General features: G+C 35.0%; 1 protein-coding gene across 3 annotated transcripts in view; it reads right to left on the reverse strand.

The window, feature by feature from the left end:
- The window catches only part of LOC142341835 (RUS family member 1-like), a 176175-nt gene that overhangs the window by 378 nt on the left and 150802 nt on the right, over positions 1-24995 (reverse strand). The window contains exons 2-7 of one of the 3 annotated variants that reach the window (XM_075393087.1): positions 22886-23113; positions 18254-18390; positions 14658-14885; positions 10412-10537; positions 9430-9701; positions 3821-4026 (exon numbers count right to left, since the gene is read on the reverse strand). In XM_075393087.1, coding sequence (XP_075249202.1) covers positions 3821-4026; positions 9430-9701; positions 10412-10537; positions 14658-14885; positions 18254-18390; positions 22886-23107 — 1191 coding nt within the window. In that variant the 5' untranslated portion in view covers positions 23108-23113. The remainder of the gene's footprint in view (positions 1-3820; positions 4027-9429; positions 9702-10411; positions 10538-14657; positions 14886-18253; positions 18391-22885; positions 23114-24995) is intronic. The other 2 variants (XM_075393088.1, XM_075393089.1) reach the window with 2 other exon arrangements.

Below are 24995 nucleotides of genomic sequence, written 5' to 3' on the forward strand. Positions count from 1 at the left end.
TTTTAAACATGTGGGTTCAATAATCGGATGGCATAGTTGGCATTACTTGTTTTCTGATCAGCATTAAAATCAGCTGATAGATCAAAGTGTTTTCTGGATATCCGAATGCTCATTTAGATCGCAAGCTTACCTGTGTATAATTATTGGTATCTTTGAATTGGGTAATTTATTGTCATGACAATAACTCACATATGCCCATAATCATAAAAAGGTTTCTTGTGTTGAGGAATTTGAGAAAGCCGGGAGGAGTTGGCAACAACTTACAACAATCAATTACAGAAGCACTAAATTTTGCAATAATTTCAAATCACAAAGCATTTAAATTAACGCTTCAGTGGTATATGCGGTTTTTAAGTGAAGCATAGAGAACAAGATTGCAATTCAGACATTATAATAATCATAATGGAATTTTTGCAATCCAAATGAGATACGACTGGCTACGAAAAAGAAAAACCAGTTCCTTTAGTAAGACATTTTTCAAGCGTGCAGTGCTCAAATTTAAAGATAACCGAATACCGTCGGACGAATTGCTCTCGGACGAACAGTGATGGGCTGGCTGAGGCACAGGGAGGCTAGCCTGAGTTGCGACGAGAATAAAAACGCTGCGGGATAGGTAAAATGAAGGTAGAGTAGAGGGAGCGGCCCAAGATTGTCCTTCTCCGTTGAACCGTATACCCAGGAACTTATATAGCTCTAAGAGAGCTGCTGCACAGAGATGTAATGGTCTCGGGCTTTGACAGTTTATCAGGTTTTTGAAAGAAGAAAAAGTTTAACTTAAATAGCTCAAGCGAGCGAACGAATGTCCGAGACTGTTCTAGCTAAAAAGTCAAAACGTTCGAGCGAAATTTGCGTAAAAAATAAAAGCAACTGGTTCAATACCGGAAAGAGCTCCAAAAGTCGAGCTACATAAACTCGTAAAAACCTTACTTAAATCAAAAGTATCAATGAAAAATAGCATAAAAAACCAGAAATTGATTAACCTAAAACTATAAATATGAACCAAAACTATAAACCAAATGTCGGTCGAACTGCTCCCAAATCGTCCGCGAGCGGTTATATTTGACAGAAGCCGCTTGAGCTGAGGGAGGCTAGCATTAGGAGCGTGCATTTGGGTGGTGAGAGTTGAAGCAGGAGTGTGGGTGGGGGTTAAGCGGGAGAGGGGCAGGGTTGTGGCGAGAGTGGAGGGGGAGCTGAGTGCGGTCTCCAGGTGCACGGGTCGAGCAATCGGGGTTAGAGGACCAAGGAGGCATAGTGCGGAGGGATAGAGGAGGGGGCCCAAACACACCAAAAACCGCAGTTTACACTATAATATGTCTTCTCAGAAGCTTTGATGAATTGAGACTAACTGCGCTCTAAGAAAGGTGCTCATTGAGTAAATGGCCGCGGTGCTTTACCTATTTACTCTGTTTTTGAGGAAACAATTAAAATCCTCAGACGAAAAATCGATCAAGCAAAAATACAAATTAAAGAGACCACAGGACCAATAAAATGGCTACAAACTGTTTGAGAGCAATTACAAAGTGTCTTTAAAAATGTAGAGCAAATTGTTAGTTTGAAGGTGTGGAGGTTGGGGAAGCAGGTGGGGTGTCTGTAGATCGACTAGGGAGGAAGGACTGTTACGGAATCAAAACTTCTCAAAACGACCTTTTGACCTTGAATATAACCAGCAGTTCATTATTAATATGCATTAGAAACTAAGCATGCTGCTGTTAATGTCCAATGTTCAAAACCAGAAGTCAATCTTTGAAAAGAAGGAAGCCAAGTTCAAAGTCATGAGCAAACTGTCATGAAAAACCTGCAGAATACCAATTCTCCTTTTCGAGTCGCAAAGAGACACAGTTACAAGTAATTGCTTCAAACTTCCTAGCCACAATTAATAAAGATCCCAAAGCCTTGTTAAGATAAATATACAAATTTTTAGAAATTTACCCGTTTGAATTAAGGAGCCCCGGAAAAACTGAGTTTAGAATTCAATTAAGTCACCTAAAAATGAAGAATTTCAAAAGAAAAAGTTCACTTTGGGCCTTCCGGAGATCGACCAAAAGTGGGTATTACAAAAAATCCAATAAGCACGAGTAGAACTAATATAATTGCTACAAACTTTGTTTGAGATCTATTAAAGGGTCAGATTTGAGCTCAATACTGAGAGCAAATGATTTCAAAAGTAATTGAATATGAAAAAGCATGGCTTCTGAAAACGGCATTCAATAAACGCAGGGTATGAACAAAAATGTGTGATCAGTGCAATTGTTATCTTGTTCACTTTGACCAGTAGATCTAACACGGCCTGAACACGATGTTTTCTCCGGCAAAAAATCCTGGTAGAAAATCATACTCCTCTTCGATTAATAAAATCTTTACAAAACCATTAATACTGAGTATCTACAAGACACACGACTACAATAATTGCTCCAAACTTCGTTCTAGAGCAATTGAATACCTTAGCGATCTTCCAGAAGTCACTAAAATGCTTAAACTCACGAATTGTGAGAAGAGCAATGCTAAAATCAGGAATATCAGCAATGCTAATAAAACGTTTTGTTTCAACGCCATACATGATTGGTCTAATCATTAACGAAGCCAACTTTGAAACTAAAATTCAAAATAAAATTCTTTTAAAAAATATTCTTTCCCAATAAAAATTATTAAAATTATTTTAAAAAAATATTCCCAATTATTTTAAAATATTCTTTCCCAATATATCGAAAAGCTTATAGTTCAAAACATCAAAACATTCAATTCTCCACAACTTCAAACAGTTAAAGAGGTTACAGAATCCTATAAATTCATAAACATGAACTTAACAGGAACACAAAATTTGGCAGAAAAGAATTTAATCAAATGGAAACAATGCAAAATTATGTCACGTTTACATGCCTTCAAAGCCTCCATGTACAAGAGAAGTAGTAAAAAGCATGTAATAAAGTATAAAATTCAAGAATATTTGTGAAATAATTTGAGTAGCAAAGACGGAAACAACCATTGGAATATCAAAAGGCGAATCAATGTTGCTCTATTTTGATCAACATCAGCAAAATCACAGAGTTGAGTATTACCTCAGCCGTAGACTAAATAGTTCTGATACAATCTCGCAACGTAACAGCTATAAATAGCAGGAGTAAGTTATGTAGAGAAAATTGTCATTAATTACTTTATTGAGGAGTAAAACTTTGTAAAAAAATTCGTGCATTAAAACATGGTATTGTAACCCACACAATATTTAAACTTCGAAAAATGCTCAAATACAGTTTTCAAAATGACGACGCTTTCCTCTCAGACTATTTGTTTCATGACCACTGCTCTATGTCAGCGCTTCAATTTTTCACCATCGGAAAAAATTAATTCTTTATTTGTAGTTGAACACTTTGTTATTGAAAAAAAATAAGTGAAATAGAAGCATAAGTTTTCTATAAGTGAAGTGTAATACAATTTTTTGGATAGTAATGAAATCCAAAATTTGAACGTCCGCAAAACAGTGCAACAAACAAATCCAGTTTGTAGTGATTATACAATCATTTCTTCAAAGTTTTTCGCGCAACTCAAATTTAGTGCAAATGATATTATCATGTCTCTTCATGAGAAAATCCAATTGATCGAAATCTGCAGTGTGGATCTATAAATATATACCAAGTACTTTGCAAAAAAAATTATTATTTTTGAACTATATGTATCTTGTTCAAAACAACAACCGATAACTCAACTTCGTACTTGGACAAATAACCTATTTAAAAATTAAAACGTAATAAAATTTCACTCTAGAACGATGTTATCATAATAATGACTGATTTAAACGCCACAAACGAGTAGCGAAATTACTCACCTTGACCAGTGTTTTAACTCCATATTTGCCTGCACTTAATCCAAGCTTCATATCTTCAGCGAGAGAATATGACACAAAAGAAGCCCTCATCAAATCTCGCGGAGTACACGTTGAAGAGAACGCAACTCTTATTTTAGATACTGGATGAGTTATAGAAGATTGCATTTCTCCCAGGCTGTACATGACTTTTCCATCTGATGATAGCACTGAAACGGAACAATTATCTCAAAATATTTAAAAGAACATCACACACCCGAATCTTTTCCATTGTAGTCATCTCTCAATGGTTTTCATATTATAGCAGGCAGAGAGCCAAAATAGCTGCGAAACATACTTACTTGATTTAGAATATAGATAGCAACAAAAACATACCCGGCAGATTGCCGGAAAATAGCCGCCGTTGATTCCAATAAGCATGATTGGGATTGAACAAACAGAATATATTGAAAAAAAAAGATTTTTGTACAAAAATATTTTTTAAGTCCGATTTATTTTGATGGCACTTCGTAGTTGAACATAACGTACTTCTGTTTCTCAGAGAGAGGCTACAGGGGCTACTATCAACACCAATAAGCATTAGAGGTGGTAACTAAGACTTATAGGAACGACGTTCAAATAGCGGGCATCTAAAATTGGGCTTCATGGGTTTATCCCGTTTCTATTTCTGACTTCAATTTTTTATACCGACTCTGTTCATTTCGAATTGCTTTGATTAGCAACTGATGTTCAAATTCACTTTTAGCAGAATGAGAGAAGAGAGAAACTAGCCTAGAGAAGTCAAAAAGATTTCACGCAAAATGTCGAAAAAGCGGCAAAATGGTAAAGCGAAAAAAAGTTTGACGAAGTAAAAAAAAAAACATTGCCGGAAGAATTCCGGAAGCGACTCGAAGCGTAAGAACTTGACAAAAAAACCCTAATTGCAGCTGAATCCATTACCTTATGTATTAAACCATGAACTCATTACCACCCCCCCCCCCCCCCCCGGTCTGATTTAAATTTGGTGAAATTTAAACCACTGTCAATAAGAGAAACAAAATGCAGCAAAAATATTTATCAATGAAAACCTTCGGTAACGTTAAGTGCAAAATAATTAGGATATTCAAAACACTGATAGGCTGAAAAAGCTGACAGGGCTATCAATTGCCCTCAAATAATTCATGATTCTAGTCTCAAAAAGATCGCGAAAGCAAACGGCAGATAATAATAACTACTTAGAAACTTCAAAAAAAATGCTCGAAGTTAAGAATCAGAAAACAACTACAGTTAGATTTCTAATCACTGCAAATAAGACAAAAACAACATATATTTCTTTCTTCTTATATATATGCTGTTGTATATGGCAACATGATTTCATACTAATTCAAAAATAAAATTATAGAATAGAAATAAGCAACAGAATAATATTCAAAGGCAAAAAATTATTTAAGAACAATACCAAGGCCGGAAAAAATCACAATAAAAAGTAACAGATGGACCTTCTGGAAAAAGCTCTCTAGCAAACTCTCAGTACTACCTTATGTTGAATGAAATCAATTGCAAACCAAAGAAATGACAAAAATCTAAGAAAAAACTGAAATCATTCAATTTTCTAATAACAGAAAAAATCAATACAACCACTATAAATGTAGGTCCCAGGACAAAACTAGAATGATACTAGCTAGAATGTGAACAATATGGACACAATGTAAGGAACACCGTAACAGAGACTATTTCTCGATTTTTAAAAGTTAAAAATCAAATGAAAAAAAAAAAACAAGAAAAACGAACACATTTCAGTTTTCAACATTCGAGACATAGAAAAGACAATGAGTCATCTGAGAAAACATCCATCCTCCTGAACAGAACAAAAAGTAAAAGCAGAAATCAAACATACGAGACATTGAAACACTTTCCAAAAAAAACGGTCAAAACATTTTTAAGACTGCATTCATAAAATAAACTTGAACTGTTTTTCAAAAATTTAACGCTAAAAAAACGATAGAAGTTTTTTTTGAACAAAATTAAAACCCCTCATGTTGTATTTCTAGTAATTAAAGCCAAAATACAGACAAAAAAAACTGAGAAAAATTGGAAAAAATTACCAAAATCGGATCAGCATATATACAATTTTATACAACAAAATTACATCGAGGTAGAAAGAGGCGTTCAGTATATGAATTATCAACGGGACCTTGCCACATTAACTGATTCTTGACAAAAAGACGTCTAAAAGATCCAAAAATGAATAAATTAATAGGAAAAAAGCCAAAAATTAATTAGAAAATCAAGAAATATGTGCCAATTTTGAACTTGAAACGCGTTTCCAGGCACTACAAAACACTGTGGTATTAATTTCCAAGGTTTACATTTCATTATAGCATCGAATAAAAATCATTTTTACTAAAAACCAAATTACAAGCAAAAAAAAAGGCCACTTAAACGAAAAACGGCTAAAAACGGTTATCTATATGCGTCATTCAGTCAAAAACTACTTTTCAAAGTCAAAAAGTCATTCACTAAACGCAGCGCGTGATCAAAAAACCTCTCTCGCTTAGAAAAAATTTGTTCACACGGCAATTTTTCTCACTTTCGCTTTTAGGTCAAAACAGCGTCTGAACAAATAGTACTTCCGGTAAAAAAAAAACCTTAAGAAAACCAATACTCCTCTTCGAGTCGTAAAAATACGAGCGCAATAATAGCCGGCTGAGAAGATGAGGGCGGCTATTAAACAGAATTATGTTCATGCAGCTGCCAACTTTTTAAAGACTAAAACGTTTTCAAACGTAAAAGTTCGTTCAAATAAAAATTAAATTCATTATCTTATTTTGGTCGTAATGCTTTATTATTAACATTGCTCACTATGTATCAGTTCTATACTGAGTTTGAAGTGTGTTACATTGATCTCAAATTACCTTAATAAAATTATAAGTCCTTTACAGAGCAAGTAAGTCAGTCATGATCAAAAAATAATCACACAGTTCAGTTTAAAACTCACAATCAATTAGTTCAAAAAATGACGTCACACAAACAAAAGTAGCAAAAGAGCAGCGAAAGAGCGTCATGAAAAGATCAACAAAGCTGCTCTTTTATATTTTGCTTCGTGAAAAAGAAAGTAGGGCCAGTGCAGGACGAAAGAGGGTACAACGTGGTGGGGGTTTTCAATTTGTCACAATCGTTCAGTAGTTCTTTTCTCTTTCTTGAAGTAAACAAATGCCTCTGTTGCGAACAAGCAAGATCGCGTAAATTGCTCAGGTCAAATATAAATTAGAATTTCAATGAAATCAGATACTTAAAACAACAGGGCACGGTAAAAGCAACATTCCGCATCAGACTTTAATTTAAAAACGCACGTACAAGTTTTAAAATGCCCAAAATCACCAATGTCCGAAGTTAAAATGACAAAGTTCCAATAGTTTCGGCCAGCAATTTTTGATTCGAAATTGAATGAACAGCCGTTAAATACAACTCCGCTATATGAACACATTTAGACTGTCAGTTTGAGACATCTCATTCAATGAATGAACCATTTTCAAATCCATGTTTTTCAACAATTTGTCTCCCTACCAATTCTAAGTCCTCATCGTCCTCATTAATATCCTCGGGGAAATTGTCATACACACGGGCTGCTTTAGTTGGTCGTGAGGATTTAGATTGATAGCTTTTCGCACTTGCCCGATCTTTGATATTCATGAACGTCAAGACCGCTAAGATGTGCGGCTAAGATCTATGACCGCTAAGATCTATGACATACGCTGTTATAGTTCGAACTTCCTGAATTAATTAAGATCTGACCCTTTTTTCACTTGAATCCATCTTTTCCAGAGCTTCTGCAACCACAGAATTTTGCACAGATATAGACAAATTTTCCTCTAAAAAGCCTTGAAAAGCCAAAAGTGAATATCCTTTAAATAAACTAAAAACTTTTTTCGACGCTTGAATGCTCATATCACTTCCACAGAATTTCCGTCAGAACTTGCACAAAGTGTGTTTTAAATTGGTGACGTGACACTGCAGATGTCTGTTGGAAATTAGCTCAACATCTCGAAAGCGTAGCTCAACATCTCAAATACGCCAGAACTTCTCAGTTACATAACATATAAACATTCCAGAATGCCGGAAAAAAGCCGCCGTTGAGGCACTTGATTCACATCGGGATTGAAACAGAAAAAGAAGAAGAGACAGAAAATGACCATTTTTTTCTGTCTTTTTTCAGTGACAAAAAGTGTTCTAACTTGGCGTGCCCTTTCAGTTAGATTCTAAAACTATACTTAATTTAGCTTCTAAACTGAAACCTAATAAGCTTAATACCACTGTCAGCTGGCAAACACTCTAATGAAATTTGATAACCTAATGCTCGATGACCTAATGACCGGGGTTTAAAGGTTTATCCCGTTTCATTTGATTTTGCTCTTTAAACTTTGACAGTATTCACCACAATGCGTAATTCAATGCGTGAATGAATTAAAGATCCAATCAGTTGAAACAGTGAGTGAGGTAAGTCACAAGTCACGCGTAATAATCGTGACTTATGTAAAACGAAAAACGTGATCAAAAAAGCGAATTTTTAAAAAACATAGCAGGACAAGTCCTGATGTACGATTCAAAGAACTTTCATTGACTAAACAAAAACTAGACCTAGAACGGACTATGAGTAAATTGGGAAAACCATTTCCAAAAAAATCAGATAAAAAAGTTTTTTAAAAAAATGAAAATCAATGTCAAAAAGCCACACGTGAACAATACCACTAGCGAGAAAGAGAAATTTGTTTAAAAAAACTAGGATGAACTATGAGTGGATTGGAAAACCATTGAGACACAAAATCCCACCCAACGTGAAATTGCCGCATGTGAACAAAAAATCACTAGCGAGAAAGCGAATTTTTGTACAAACACCGTTTTCTCACTCTACTTTAAAATTAGATTGAAGAAATTTAACGCCGCAAAATCACTCGCTTTTTCGCTCCACTTCCTGTTTCGGCGTCACCAAATCATCAATCCAATTTGACTTCAAAAATCATGAATATGCGAGAACAGATCTAAAAAAACAGCACCCCAATACAATTCAAATTCGTGGAATTGTAAAAAAGGAGAGCGCCTAAATAATAACCGTTGAGAGGCTGACGGCGGCTATTAATTAACTTTCTAAGTCAAACGACTAGCCTCCAACTAATTCTTTCAAACGGTGCCGGTTGGCTCAAGCTAATGGAGGTCACATTTACTGAGTAAGAAGGGGAAGAAATTGCCCATCACATGATAAATTTGGTGGCGGTCAAGCAAGCCGATAGGCAAGTAAGCCGAATTTTGAAAAAGAGGTCAAGTAAGCCGAAATTTTTCGAGAGCCGTAATATAGACTGCTATTTAGATTACTCGATAATCAAAAACAGAACGACTTAAAAGTCGATCAGAATGTCTAAAAAACGGTTCAGCCAAATTAATTTCGGTTAAAGAAAAGATACAGACATGACTACTAAAACTGCATCAAACTTTGTTGAAGAGCAGTTAATCATTATCGGCGCAAAAACACCTATTTCGTTCACACAGGCTCATGAAAGCAAAAAAGTTTAAAAAGTTATTCAAGGAGGGAGGGGAAAGAAACAGTTCCTTTATCACTACATGCTCAGTATCATTACCTATTTGAGATGACAGTTCATTAATTTCAACTCCAATAAACAGGTGCCGAATGTAAGTTAGGTTCCAAAAGAAAACGTCTTCTTTCAAGTTCACAGCAGAAATGCTCATCGAATCGGATTTGAATATGTCATAATTTTGGCGAAACTGACTGACTAGCAGCTGAAATCTGGCTGGATTGAGCGTGTCCATAGTAACACACTTCACTGCACGATAATTGCAACACAAATGGCAGATAGTGGCGACAAGGAACAGAGTCCACACAAAAGTCTGTCTAAAGCAAAAAGTCTATGATTAACTCAGTTCTGACATTCCCTATGTCAAATGGCACTTTAAGAAACAAAATTATTCAATTCAACCAGTTTGGATATATGAAAAAAAATTATTTAAACCCATAAACTTGATTATATAGATCATCAGCTAGCTGTTTAAAACCGTTAGTCCTTGAAGCTATGCAATAATTTGACGCCTTAGCTTTTGCTGACATTTTTTGCTGACAGATCGTAAAATCTCTATTAAAAAATGCACATGTAGAAAAGGGACACTTTGGAAACTCTTGTGTAGGAAAAAACTGGTAAGGAATAATGGTAAGACTAGTAATTATTTTAACCCCCGTAATTGGAAAACAGACGTCTGCTACTGAATCTTAACTTTATCTTAACTTCTTAACTTTATGCAGTCATTTATTACAGAATTTATCCCAGAAAGATCTCAGCCGGAGAAATCAAACGGAATATTACCCTCGTTATATTCCTCAGTAAAAGTATTTGGTGTAGTTTTAGCTTTGCATATAAGGGAAAATTTTCCTCGCCTCTGTACACGTTGATAAACGATTGTTGATACTTAATAACTTCATAATCGTAATTAACCCCACTCTAATTAGGTTTTGCAAAGACATCAGTGAATAAACAGGCATTCAATTAAATCAGCTTATGAAAGCATTAATTCCGAGGGAGGGTAACCAATTTTGGAGAGGATGCTAACCCAAAAACGTCCACCATACTTGTGACAATGAACCCCAACAGAAGTCCCATCAAGTTCACCAGTTGTTCTTGGCTGTTATCTTTGGCACATACATCAGCCATGTTGTTCTCACGTGCCTGGTGTACTCTGGCATAAAACCACAAATGGTGTATCAAATATGCCCCTCCATCTAACTACAGATACCCCGCTTGATACTGCTCAAAGATTTAAAAAGGTTTTTGCGTCGTTATAATAGTATTGTTAAAGTGACCGAATCGAGCTCAAAAAAATTACCCAAAGTCCAGTTTAAAAAGAAAATTTTCAGTTCTTTCCACTAATTTCAAAACATCTTAATTCCTCTATTAAGGTAATTTTTCAAATAGCCGGCAGATTGCCGGAAAATAGCCCCAATAGGCCTCCCTTGGAATTGAAAAAGCCAACAATAAAAATAGTAAATTGACCACCTATTGTTTTCTAGAATTATAATTGTTAGATTCGGAGTGTAATTGTTAAATGATAAATGAAGCAAAAAAGTTCTAGAAACAGATCTGCTTAAACCAGATGACCGCAATGAAAACTTCGACAACATTTATCCTCAAGAATTAGAGCCCTTAAGTTTGCGGCAATGTTTTCTATTCTATTGATTTTCGATTAGAAAAAAACGTTGAAACTTAACCTGATTAAGTTACTGCACAAGTCCTTATTTTGAGGTAAGTCGAAAACTTATCAAACAATAGGCGTAAAAACTGACGCAAAAGAGTAAAACAAATGCTGTCACGCACACAAATTCAACTGCAAGAATAATCGATGGGACTACCAAATTCAATTCTTTGGATTGTATTTAGGGACTTGTCCTACAATGTTTTCTATTTTATCGTAGCTTTTTTTAGTACCAGCGTATCGAATATCAAGTTTTCAAAGTTTAACAAAGCGCGAACGCGCGAGCAGAAAAGTTGGCATCTAAAAGACATCTTGCTTGACATATAAGAGATAGGTAAAAACATAAAAAGCTAAAAACTTAAAAATTCTTCGCAAAACTCTGAAGATTTTGAAAACGCTGATCCTTCTTGTTTATCAAATCTTCAGAACTAATATTCCAAAGCCAAAATTGGTGCAAGAACCCGGTTTCAAGTGGTTTACCTGACAATTTGAACTCAAAAAACGAAAAAGAAATTAACGTTACTGCTGATAATTTTTTGACAATTAAGACTTCAAAACCAATTCATTTAGCAGCAATCACAAAAACAACTTTAGGTTTAGCAGAAAACTGGCTGAAATTATAACAGCCAAACAGGAAAAAACGAAATGTTAAAAATTAGAAAAAGTTAATACAAAGATTCTAGCTAATATCCAGCACACAAAAACTATAAAAGTTTTATTGGACCCTAACATCTGAAAACCCCAAAGACTTAACAGACAAAAATTTTCAAGAAACTTGAAAAATTTGCAAAACTTCTTGCTGTTTTTGGGGTAAAGTAGGTATCTCGAAAAACAGATGCAAAGAATATTGCTTGTGCAAGACCTCAATGGGCTGGGACCAACATCCATGGAAGATCCATTTAACGAAAACTACAAAAAAAAAACAAAAAAAGCAAGCAACATTGCGGTCTCAAAATATCAAAAATTTACCTTTCAACTGGAATTTAGGCCCTCCAGCATCTTCAGGACTCTAACCAATTGAAAGACTGCTAAAGTCAGCTTAGGGACTGGTTTTGAAAGAAGTAGGAAAAACGCGTGACCATATCATAAAAAAAGAGCACGAATATAATCTAAATTCTTTTGATTGTAAACAACTAAGATGAGATCAATAATATTTTGCTATCACTTCACAGCTATTAATATAAACTAGTACTATAAAAGCACTAATTTTACGGATCTTCAGAATTTAATAAAAACTAGGCTGGAAAAGCGCATTTTAATAAATTGAAGAAGTATAAAAGGTGTACAGAAGTTGATTTTTGTGCTGCTTTTTATTGCTTCGCTCTTCCATTAGGAACTTTAAGCGCTCCTGGCTTCTTGCTACGCCAATTTAGGCCGATCGATATTTTTGCAGGACAAGAAATGTACTACTGAAAACCTCTTGAAATACTCATCAGATCTTTTTAAAAATTCAAATTTGAATTTCTGTAAAACAAATTCAGGCTTGAGCTGTTCTAAATGTTTAAATCTTATGACCTTTTAATGCCGCTTGTATAAGTCGTTTTCAAAAACCAGCTTCAAAAAATATATAGAGACAAATCATAAGCGTCCGTGAATTTCAGGCGATAATTTCGCGGCCCTATTAATTAAATAGCCGGCTTCTCAGAAGCAGTTGTAATCATTTTAAATAGCCGGGAAAATGATTAAAACTGCTTCTCAGAAGGCTACAAAAAAGTTGCCCAAATGGGTTCTGCATTCTTGCTCCTGGTATACGAGGAACAACTCTTTGTTCGACCATCACCCAATTTTAGAAAAAATGATTTCAATTGTGACTTTTTTCAAATCTTTCTTCACCAATTTTTTGTTTTCATTTATTAGGAAAAGCTCTTTTGTTCAAAGGGTTGAAACATTATGTTGAAACGAATATTAACAATTCGCCGTCTTTTGTTTTAAAAATGAATGTGAAATAGGGTAACGTTTCAAAGAATTATTTTGTTGCAACGAGTAAAAACGTTGTTAAAAGTGACGAATCACAAATGTAGGACAATTAGCGCGATGCGTCACATTAACATAACAGTTATTTTGATTAATGATTTATAGATAACATTGTTTGAATATCAAAGCATCGAAGTGATCATTGCTAACTGATTCACAGACTACACAAACGTTTGAAGTGTTAATTTAAATAATTTGCATCACACGGCGAACCAACATCTCATTTTCACAACTGTGGGCGAAATTTGTCACCCTATTCAATAACAATATGCTAATCGAGGGTAACAAGTAATTATGAGCTAATTTAGCATCGAATCATTGATTTTTGTTGAATCATGCATCTCCCCAAACGTGCACAAGCATGGCGGTCGCCATGATAAACGTAATCATCAACCCAAAATTAAGAAATATGCCCCAATCAAGAGGTGGCACCTTATTAGCCGATTCGAAAACCAGCCAAATTAAAAATAAAATTGTCCAGAAAGCCAAAAATTTCTGTCTAGTTCTGAAAGGGCATTGGCTGTCCGGAAAGGTCTTTCCCTTAAATAATCGACCTTACACGTTACACCCGAAAGCGAATAAAAGTCATGACCATAAACCGTGGCAAGCTGAAGCTAGCACTTACTAGGTGCCTGAATACATCACGTTATTTTAATTGGTGAAAGTGAATATATCAAATCAATATTACCAATTAAAATACCAGGTTATTACATTTAAGATTGATTATTTCCGAATGGTTACATAATAGTTACACAACTTTAGACTAGCTTTCATGTCGACTTGCTTTAATTTCGACCTGCTCGGCTTTTCCTCTCACAGGTCACATTTTACTCGATTAGATTAAATTTGAGTTTACGTAAGTTCATAAAAGGTAATTAGAGTAAACGAAACTCGGCATAAAATTTCCCTCGAAACTTAGGCATAAAATGCATACAGTTACCGCCCAAAACTGTACCAAATGTCATTTGAAGGTTTATTGTGCTTGATTTTTAATTAGACATTTTTGAAAGATCTTAGCAAAAACTTTGTAGTACATTTCTTGAATCTATAATTTCTGGAATCATTTCCTTTTGTGCCTCTCCACTCCCAATTGAATGCACATTATTTGCAAGCCCCAAGCGCATTAGCTATATTATCACAATGATTTGCTATGCAAATGATACATACAAACTCGAGGGCCCGTAACGCACGTGGGGGGACTAATTTTTACTTGATTGCAAAAAAAAAACAGAGGAAGGCTGTTGGTTCATAAATTGAAGACTGGTCTCGTAAACTCAATAACCAAGTAAAACAGAGCTTCAAGGCTCCAACTTAGGGGACTGCTTCAGAGACGCCTTAACATACTTAGGCTCCTTCTAAGCCGAAAAAACAGCTTCTAGTTGCTACTACACCTGTTTTCAGGAATTCAAACAACTTGCTATAGTTATTATAGAATATTTTAGGATTCAAATGAATTTGTAAGCTATTGTTCCTGAAGATGAAATCTTAAGAATAGAAAAGAATTTGTTATTTATTGTCCTTGAAGATAAAATTTTTAAGATTGGAAACAAATAGTTTGTTATTGTTCTTGAAGATAATATTTTTAGGATTGAAAAACGATTTGTTTGTTATTGTTGTGAAATAACTCAAGTACCTCAAAGCAGCGCGAGTTGTCTCCCCAGCAACTCCAACAAGAGCAAAGAAGAGGCTAGAGAGACAGGATAGAAGTACGAAGAGGGTAGGGGTGAAGAGGGGGGACACAATGGCTAGGGTGAGAGATATGTCATTGAGAATGTCTGCAAATAGCCTCCACTGTTTGCAGTGTGCATCTAACGAACTGCTCTGGTAGTAGGCAAACACTATTGAGCCGATCATTCCTGAGCTGAAGCATAATTCATACACTAAACCAAAACACGTTATTAGTAATATCAGTACGGTTAGTTTTAGTTATGAATTATTTACGGCTGAATTTCATAAGAAAATGGAACACTGTTTGCACATTTAAAATTCAATTTGCTTTGTAAATGATGAAGATTATTCAACATCATAATTGTATAATATCTAATAAATTCTGATAAAATTCCGCCCGGTAAAATTTCTTCTTTCGCGAGCACTTCGCATTGATAATTAATCGTATATTTATTATCCAGCAATTATCAACGCAAAATGCTTTGGCTTGTTCGCATACTGGCGAAAAAATACCTGAAGAATAAACTTGATTCATGTACTGCACATTTCTATCGGGCTTCGCAAATTTTGCAAGAGACTAGCTTTAGAAATAAATAAATACTACTTTCAAACGGTTGTGTAAACATGACCATACAATGTAGTCATGTTGTTGGCTGAAACATTTATCAGATACTTTTTGTTCCGACAGCTCTTGAGGGGGGAGGAACTAAATACTCAAACGGGTTTTTTTGTTTAGACAATCGTAGAGTTGTGAGTGGTATCATTAGTTTGATATCATTGAATTTCCTTTTCTAGAGAGAGTTATCGATGTTTAAATGTTTGTGAACATTAGACAGATTTACGTTACTTTTATTCACATTTTCCGGAATTTTTGACTTAAATTTCGTCAATTTTGCTAAATTTTGTTAAAATTTCATATGAATAGTGTTGTTGATTTCATTTTTACATTTTTTATCAAATTTCTTGGCAAAAATTTAGACCAAATATTTCAAAATAAAGCCCTTTTCATAAGAATTAGCACAAAATAAGCCTCTTTAGACCATTATGACTAAATTTGGGAACTACACACCCAAAAACCACTAACACAACCTTTGTAGACTCAAAAGAGGGCTATTTCTACTTTAACTTCCGTTGCCAGTGCTCCGTCATTAAAACTTTGCCGTTTTTTGCTAACTTTACTCGTTGATTATCAAAAACGCGGCATTTATGATTTTTTAACTAACAGTATATCTACATCTATAACATTCGAAAAATTAAGTGTTCTTAATGGTCAAATAAAACTAGCAGGGCTAGTTGTGGACTGTTGCCATCCCAAAAAAAAAACGGATTGTAATCAGTCCGTATTCTTTCAGAAAAATTTGATTTTTCATATTAATTAAAGCTCAGTAGTGAAAGGTCCAATTGGCCTTCTAAGCAGCTCCAAGATGTCTATTTTTTAACTTAAAACCTTATGGTAGTTTTGATTTTAAAAAATAATTAATATTTAAAGAAATAATGGCTTATTTTTTCTCCACTATTTTTGCACTATTTATGCCAATATTTTTCTGTTTAATTGGTCAAATTGTAGCTGAATATCAGCTCCAATCTGACCACTTTAACAGAAAAATATAGGCATAAATAGTGGGAAAAAGTGGAGAAAAAATTAGCCATTATTTCGTTAAAAATCAATTATTTTTAACTCAAAACTACCAGAAACATTCAAGTTACAAAATAGACACATTAATTTGGAGCTGCTTAGGAGGCCAATTGGACCTATCACTAATGATTTTTGCTTTGAAATGTTCTGTTCTTTGTTTAATAAGAAAAATCAAACTTCCTCCTTTCTACAGGATTAAAATTTAATCTTTATTGCGGTTTTACGCCTTAATTTATGGTATGATGGCTTGGATACAACTAGATTTCACAATTTGTTTCTATTTTTTGGCGTTTGCCCATTTTTTGTACTTTTTCGCGTTTTAACACATTATCACCTTTTTGACAGTTCAAATATCACATTATTGGCGTTCGAAATGAGGCACAATTGAACATATCAAAATCCCTAAAGATATAGACTATGGTTTTAACGGCTTCGACGCCACTCACTCCACGAACTTAAATGAATTTTTCAATTTTGACTGTAGCTCTCGTTTTTACATTGTTTTTAAAGTCTTATTAAATTTCCTGTATAATGACAGGTTTCATTGGTTTTCATGGAAGAATAGATGAGCCGATATTCTGATATCAGTAGATAGCTGATGGTTTTCATGAAAACAACAAATAAAATTTTAATTTCGCAATTTTGCTCTTTTTATTGTCTATCTGTTACCTAGTCTCAATAATTACAGTTCATATATGACATTATTGATGTCAAGGGAAGCTGTCATAAGAGATTGATGTCACAAAATCTAATGTTCTTAAAGAATTCGTTATGACTTTACTGACTTCGACACGGGTTTTAAAAGTAAAAATTGCGACACAAAAAACAGAATTTTAGATTTTTGTCAAAATTGACGTTCTTTTTGTAGCCGTAAGAATATATTCCGGATAATTGCAAGTGTCAAGGGTTTGCTTTGGACGAATAAACGAAACTATTTACTTAATTCGTTTTGTAATTAATGGCTTTCATGACTTTGGAAATATTATTTTTCAAAAAATACAAAAGTTTTGCTTAATTTTGCCGTTTTCTTTGCTGTCTGCTTGTTACCTAGACTCATTAATAAGAGGTCACATACTATATTATCGGTGTTCGAGGTAGGCGCAATCTAAGATATTTTAAGAGACAATATGGCTTTACGGCTTCGCCAGCGTTTTCTGGCAAGTTTCAATTGAATTTTTGTTTTCGTTTGTTTTCTATTTGTTCCTTTTGTAGCCGCAGAGAAAAATGAAAAACGACAAGTCTTAATGCCCTTTTATAGACGCATAGGTATTCGTAAACCTGTGGGATATTTTCACTTGATTTTAGTGGTTTTCATTACTTTGAAATTAATTGTTTTTTTTAAATCATAAGCCAATTTTTTTTAACTTTACTGTTTTTCTTTCTTATCTTATTGATACCGAGCATTATTATGGACTTGTCCTATATTTTTTCTACTGAACTACAAGTTATTTTGCTTAGTTTCAGTTTCATCTGACGCTATTTTGACTTTGTTATTAAGTTTTGTTTTTTTTTAAAATGGGCATAAAGTTTTGGATGTAATTAATGTTTGTTGTTGTTTGATTTTGCTGTTCGTCTTGACTCGCTTTCTTAATATTGGCAGATCTCATCAATCTAACGTCTCATTTTTCACTCCACTGAGTTATTGTTTTGGAGGCTATCGTTTTGTTCATACCATTTTTTTTGAAAAATACTAGAATTTTTTGGGGTTTTCTATCTGTTTCTCATTTGGTAGACAATTATGCCAAAATTGTTGATGAGCGGGGTCGGAACCTTGTGTGCGATCGCACATTACCGAGCCTCCTTGTTTTAGAATATATGCCGATTTGCTTCCTCAGCTTGGTATGAAATAAGTCAAATGACCATTAAGGTGTTAAAACAACGAGCTAAACCTTACTCCAGTTACCATAAAGTTTATTTCAATTCACCTCGTTTTTAGCATCCATACAAATGTAGCACCAGTAACCGTAGCAGATTGTTCACCAACTCCCAAACCCTCGAAGGTCGCTCTCGCAGCCAATGTCCCACACACAGAGCTGAAGAGAGCTTGGGCTGAGTCCCACACCTATGAGAAAAAAAGAGGACTAAATAACATGTTGCCTAGCTATTATGGCTGGAAGGATTGCGAGAATGACAAGTTTGTCACGGAAATGATGGCAAAACATTTTTGTTCCGACCCAGATTAGTGAGGGAAGAACTATATGCGCAACTGATTTTTTTTGTTCAGTCAATTTTCGCCGATCGATACAATAATTGTACATAGCTGTGAGTGGCATGATAGAAAACTTGTCAAGCGTAGAACGTGGAGTATAAAATAATTTTTTTGAATTTCGCATTTTTCAAGGCGTTAGGGTGGCTAATTGTTTTGTGAACGTTAGATTCACTTCCGTTGTTCACATTTTTCACAGAATTTCCTGAAATTTGGATCAAATTTGCTCACAAAATACGCTAAATCTGCTAATGATAGTCTCATTGGATTTGCGTTTAGAGGTAGAAGAGATTGGCTAAATTGTTTCAACCAACAATTTTGAAAATGCATCATTTTTTTCTATTTTTCAGAAGGAAAATGCACCAAATATGCTTCTTTAGCCCACTTTGTCCAAATTGACCGGCAGTTCAGACAAAAACAAAATGCTGACAAAATCTTCAGTTACTCAAATGAGGGCAATTTTTACCTCAGAAAGTGTTCCTCAGAAAATGTACTGAATCCAACAATTTTTCGGCATTTCGCTAATTTAAACCCATATCAAAATTACATCTATATTTGATCTATTAGTATTTTCGTTTTTCAAAAAATCTATTAAAAACTATTTGGAACAATGACTTTTTCAACGACCACGCTGCGATAGCAAGGTCAGTTTTGTTTTCATCATTGAATCTAGCAAATAAAAAGGCATTCGGATTGTATTTTGGCTCTGGATTGTTTTTTCATGTCAATTACCAACAAATCTGTTTTCATTTAGATGTTCTATTAATGAGAGTTCCTATTCATGGTCAAATGCGGTCCCAAAAAATTATTGGGTTTTCTGAGGGGAGCTGAGTGTTTTCATGTCTCCGTCGAAGTGTTTTGTTAAATTCTTAATGAATTCTGAGTTGTCAGCATTTTTTATTCTATTTGAAGTCTTATGACAGCGACAAAACAATCAAAAGTCTACTTCGCTACCTAAGGAGCTATAAAGAACTCGCTAACGCTTTCAGTTGGTACCTTCGCTGACAAAACTTATTAATTATCTAAAACTTGTCATTTATTTTGATATATTGAATTTTTGCCAAAGTAGCTACTTCGGTAACATTTGCAGCAATAGCAAGGCTAGTTTCGGTCCAATTGTGCAATTTTATAGATCATAATTATACGGATTTTAATAAGGCAGTGTTCGTTTTCCATTAAAAATTTTGACTGTCTTTATGCTATTGCCCGCTCAAATGATTTCAAATCAGAGCTCAATTCGTGACAATTCAAACTTAAATGCAAATGAACCAACAAACGGAGGCCAATGAACATAAAATAATTTCAGCCAAAAGCTTCAAACTTTGAGTAAAATTGTTTGCAAAACTTTGAATTCTTTCTTCATTCGTTTTTATTTTGTCATCTTTTGAATTGGTCCCACTAATAACAGCTCCAAATGTCCCCCTAAGCAGTAACAAGCTCATGTAATTACTAATTTATCGTTGAAAGTTGATTGATTTTCAATATTTCAAAAAAATTAGTGGCTTTTTGAGCTTTACAATTTTTTATCTTATTTCTATCAGGTTGTAGCGTAGTCTCAGCAAAGAGAGATAACGCGTTCTCTTTCATGTATGGAGTCTTCATTGCCGTTTTATATTCAAAAAGTCGTTTTTGCTTTGATACTACGAATTCCGATAACTTTTTTTGGGAAATTTTGCAATTTTAGGGTTCTTATAGCTGTCTTTTTCGATTTTTACAGTAATGAAAAGTTATATATCACATTAACGACATTGAAAGAAGGCGCAATTTTTCATATTTGATGTTTTTAGTGAAAAGCTTATGATTTTAGAGGCTTCGACTCCACTTTCTCGGAAAATTTAATTTACTTTTTGATTTTCCCTGTATTCGCTCTTTTTCTAATCATATGACATTCTGACATGTCTCAATAGCTTCCTATGGAGGTACAAATGAAGCCGTTTAATGATTACAGTTAATAGCTTATGGTTTTCATGACTTCGAATGGTTTTCAAAAAGAATCAACTTACTTTCTAACATTGCGCCTGTGTTTTTTGTCACTTCTTAATTATTATCAATAAAAACATCTCATTCCAATATCTTTACTGAAATGCAAGTAAATTTGTTCAGTTCAGAGTTTATCTCATGCTATTTTGACTTTGTTATTCAGCTTTTCCTAAATAGATCGACATTGTTTTGGTTGTAATTAAAGCTTCTCTAATTTGATTTTGTTGGTTGTCTTGCTTTTCAGTCTCTTTAATGGCAGGGGTCACTTAGGGAGCTCAAACTTAGGAGGGTAAATTCTTAATGACCTCCGAGTAACATAACAGTACTCTACAAGCATTAATACCGTCCTTCACACCATGAAATTGTCTCCTCAAAACAGTTTTGGTAAATCACATTCTTAAGAGTATAATAAGAGAACTTAATGACCTCCGAGCACTTCCTGTTTATCTTGTTTTTGAGGACGAAAAGTCAAATGGGCCAGACGAAAAATCGGTCACGCAAAAAATTACATGAAACGATCACAGGACTAATATATAAGTGCAATTAAACAATCTCACGACTGCAAGAACAGAGAAATATGGACAATAATCTGAATCTTGTTGAAAATGCTATAGCCGCAAACAATCTATCGTAAGCAAAAACCGTTAACAAAGCCTTTTTAGAGTATCTTAGGCGAAAGAAATAGCATATCAAAGAGTTTTGAGAATGGGCGTCAAAATACCTCAAATGGCAACATTGCTCTAAAAAAATCTCATACTTTGATCTAGTCTTGTTTTTTTTCAAATCATCGTAAGCAAAGTTGCTTAAACCAATTTGAAAGAAATTAAGCCAAGTGTTTTTTCTGCTAAGGGATAGAAACAAAGTTGATGTCTTTTTAGCATGCTAGTCAGTCTGCTCTGTTGGAAAGTTATTAAGATCACATTCGGCTGTATATATAAATGCCGCCGTCAGTTTATTCAAAACCGATACGGCTTCAGAAAAATTTAGGTCTGCAACGCTTCAGCAGCTAATGTTTAGGAGTTCCCCCAAGGAGATTGAGAAAAAAGTTTGCAAATCCGTAAGCCAAGCCAAGCATCGGATGCTTCCATAACATTACTTAAACGATGCGAATGCAATCGACACTACCCCCATCACAAGTTAAAGTTAAAGCAAAGTAGTTTCACTCAGAGACATGCTAATTTTTATCCTAATGATCAAAAAGAATTTTTCACGATAAACAATGTCCCATGAGGTCTGTCAAATATCTCCAGAGGCATGCCGCACGGCTATCTTATGGCCTCAGCTGTTCTTGATTTTAATCAACGACCTCACAAATGTCTTTCTAGGCATTGAATTCTATGGAGTCGCCTACGAATTCAAAGAGATGTTGCCTAGGCCAATAAAGTCTTGATTACTCAGCAACACAGTCGTAAAAACCAAATGAACCTTAATGCAAAAAGAGTTTATTTTAAAATAAGGGAAATTTGCCATCACAGTTCAATAACGGTAGAAAATTTTAGATCAGCAGCAACACTAAACGAGTTAGGTTTGGTATTTGGCAACTTAAACAGGAATGATAATCTCTAATCGCCGTCGCCACCAAATCTTTATACCTCGTCAAAAGAAATGTATCATATACATGTTCCACTACTAATGCCTTGAATGACTACAAGGGTGATCTTGCGTCACACTCAACTTACGCCTCCCAGACATACATATCCAAACAGAGGTCACTTGAAAACTCGAAGAGCAGCAGATGACAGCAAAAAATTTAAAATTATGTAGCAAAAAAATGGTATTAGGTAAAACCAACAATTACATTGATAGACTGAAGGAATTTTAACTGCTTGCTACCGACGTGCCTTTACACCTAAATGCAAGATTTGTTAATAATAAGCTTAAAAATAAGCTAAAATCTTCACTTCACAATTGAATCTTTCATCAACTGAAACAGCTCTATAAGGTTGTTTTTTTTAAAAAAAAAATCTTAAAGCTCGCAAAAGCAATACTTTCCACGCTATCTTAGGGTATAGCAGGCATCAGTTGAAATGGCAGCCCCCACAGAAAGCTATAATAAACTGAACGAACAAGTTGTGTACTAAAAGTGGGTGTAAAAGGTAACCAGATCTTCAACTACTATTCACACATTAAATATTGAGGGAAAATAATAAGGTAGAGATAAACACCTAGTTTGTGACATTTTTACTTGTTGAATTAAATGGACCCTCCGTAAAAAAAAACACTATGATTCGGCAAATACTTAGTTGTTTTCATTGAAATACTGAATGCTCTTAGACAAAGGTTATTTCTATTCAACTAATAGAAACAAAAACTCACACAATCAACTTAGCATTCCTTAATAAGGGCAGGTGTCTCAATTTTTGAGGCTAACCTGATACTCGAAATAATCATCGCTGACACTCATCGGATAGTTCCGTGGCAGAAACAAATCAGACAGTAAAGTCCGAAACTTTCTCCGTCGGGTATGTTCTTTTACTGACAAGGAAGTGGGTGTTTTGATCAAACAGCGCTGATTTGCATCTCCGGCCCCATCAACTGGCTCTAACACTGATTTCGAAAGCCCTTCAGTCGAACTGCACTCATAAGTAAGCATAACACTCTAAAACATTTCAAATCGTTTCCGGTCCCATTGGGCAGTTTATGATCATTAAGCCACAAATTAAGCGTTGTTATATCACACGATTTATACCCAATACCAACATAGCTCTGCAAACAAATGTACAAATGTCAAATTCTCCTCACAAATTTATAGAAAGTGGCGTTTTTTCAAAAGTTTTCAAACGATGCATTGTTTGAAGATCCAAAGAGATACAGACCAATTGGCAACTCTTCCTTCGGATCATTCTCCGTTTGTACCCCCGCCCCACCCCTCCCATCTTAGTGGTTGCATACTATTTGCAATCTTCAGACGCATGTGCTATACTTTTACATAAAGATTTACTATGTAATGGTACGTGCTGTAACTGCGGGGGGGGGGGGGCATAACGTACGGTGGGCATACCTAGTATAACATAACGGAAAAGATCCCTTTTTTCTAGAGAATTGCCCTGAAGAACTTCAAACACCTTGATAAAAACCAGCTGCCTCACACAGAGAAGTCAGCATGCCAAAACTTCATTCAACAGAAAGCTGGGAACTTTTCCGTTTGTGCCTCCACCCCAATAGTGGGTGCATATTATTTGCACTATCCAGAAGCACATGCCATATTTCTATAATGATTTACAATGTACTGGCACGTGCTCTGTAACTGGCGGTTGCATTACGGAATGGGCACACGGAAAAGATCCATACAAACACCAAACAACAGAGGTACAGAAGTCTTAAAATATTTAGTAATTCGATAAACTCTGTTCAAGGGACAAATGTAGTAAACAAGTACAAGGTATTGGTAGTTTTAGGTAAAGGTAGGGGAGCTCGGAAAAAAAAGTTTGTCAAGCAGCAACTTACAAAGAGCAGCCCAGTAGCTCAGCAACAGTTTCGAAAAATTCTTCAGTATTTGACATCTGCTCATCTGTCAATACAAAGGACGATTCAGAAAAAATACAGTATACAGTCAAACGCAATCAGCACAAAAGCTCTTCACCATTGAAGCATACAATTGTCAGGTAACACAAAGCAGCACGTTGACAGCCAGCATACAGTAAAAATGTACCGACGACACAATGAACACATCCGAAAAAATTAGACAATTACAAATACTTCAACAGAAGCAACAAGTTTCCTCAGCAGAAGCCGCAGAATATTTCGACAGCATTCAGAAAATTTTTCAACAGAAGATATCAACAAAGTCAAACATAATAGGAGAAATAGATGAGTCTATAGCTTCAAGCATCGGTTTCTATGATCCGATATCTGATTTTTGGTACCCAAAATGGGGGCGGAGTGTGTCAGGAGGCTCATGCTAAAAAGACCAACTTTGCAACACCAAGTCATAATGTTGATTTTATGTAATTCAATGGTTGGGAAGTGAATGATTTTTTTCATGGTAGCAAAAGAAGATTTGTGAAGCAAGTCTCACGAATGTTTTAACTGTTGCCCATGAATAACAGTGGGAATAGCCCAGGCATATCGTGCCGAAGCCACTCAAAACCATTAGGGGTCTTTTTTGAAACACCACCAACATTGGCATCAGTGAAGCAAGCTGCTTAGCTTGGTTCTCTGCTTGAAGTCTGACACCATACATTTATTATTAACTGAAGGCGGAGCACCGCACAACATTGACTGATGGCATTTCAACCGCTTGCTACCGCCGTGCCTTTACACCTAAATGCAAGATTTGTTGATTCGCTTGTCAATACTCACCAGCATGCTTATTGCAATATTATCAGCTGTTTAGGTCAACCTGACAATACAACAAATGGCGTCAAAATTATGAAAAATAAGCTGAAATCCTAATTTAGACAAAGCTTTCATCAACTGACATAACTCCATAAGGTTGTTATTAGAAATATTAATGCTCGCAAATAACTTTGGGGAAAAAC

This window comes from Convolutriloba macropyga, chromosome 6 (assembly GCF_964194025.1).
Source record: "Convolutriloba macropyga chromosome 6, txConMacr16.3, whole genome shotgun sequence".
Taxonomy (NCBI): domain Eukaryota; kingdom Metazoa; phylum Xenacoelomorpha; order Acoela; family Convolutidae; genus Convolutriloba; species Convolutriloba macropyga.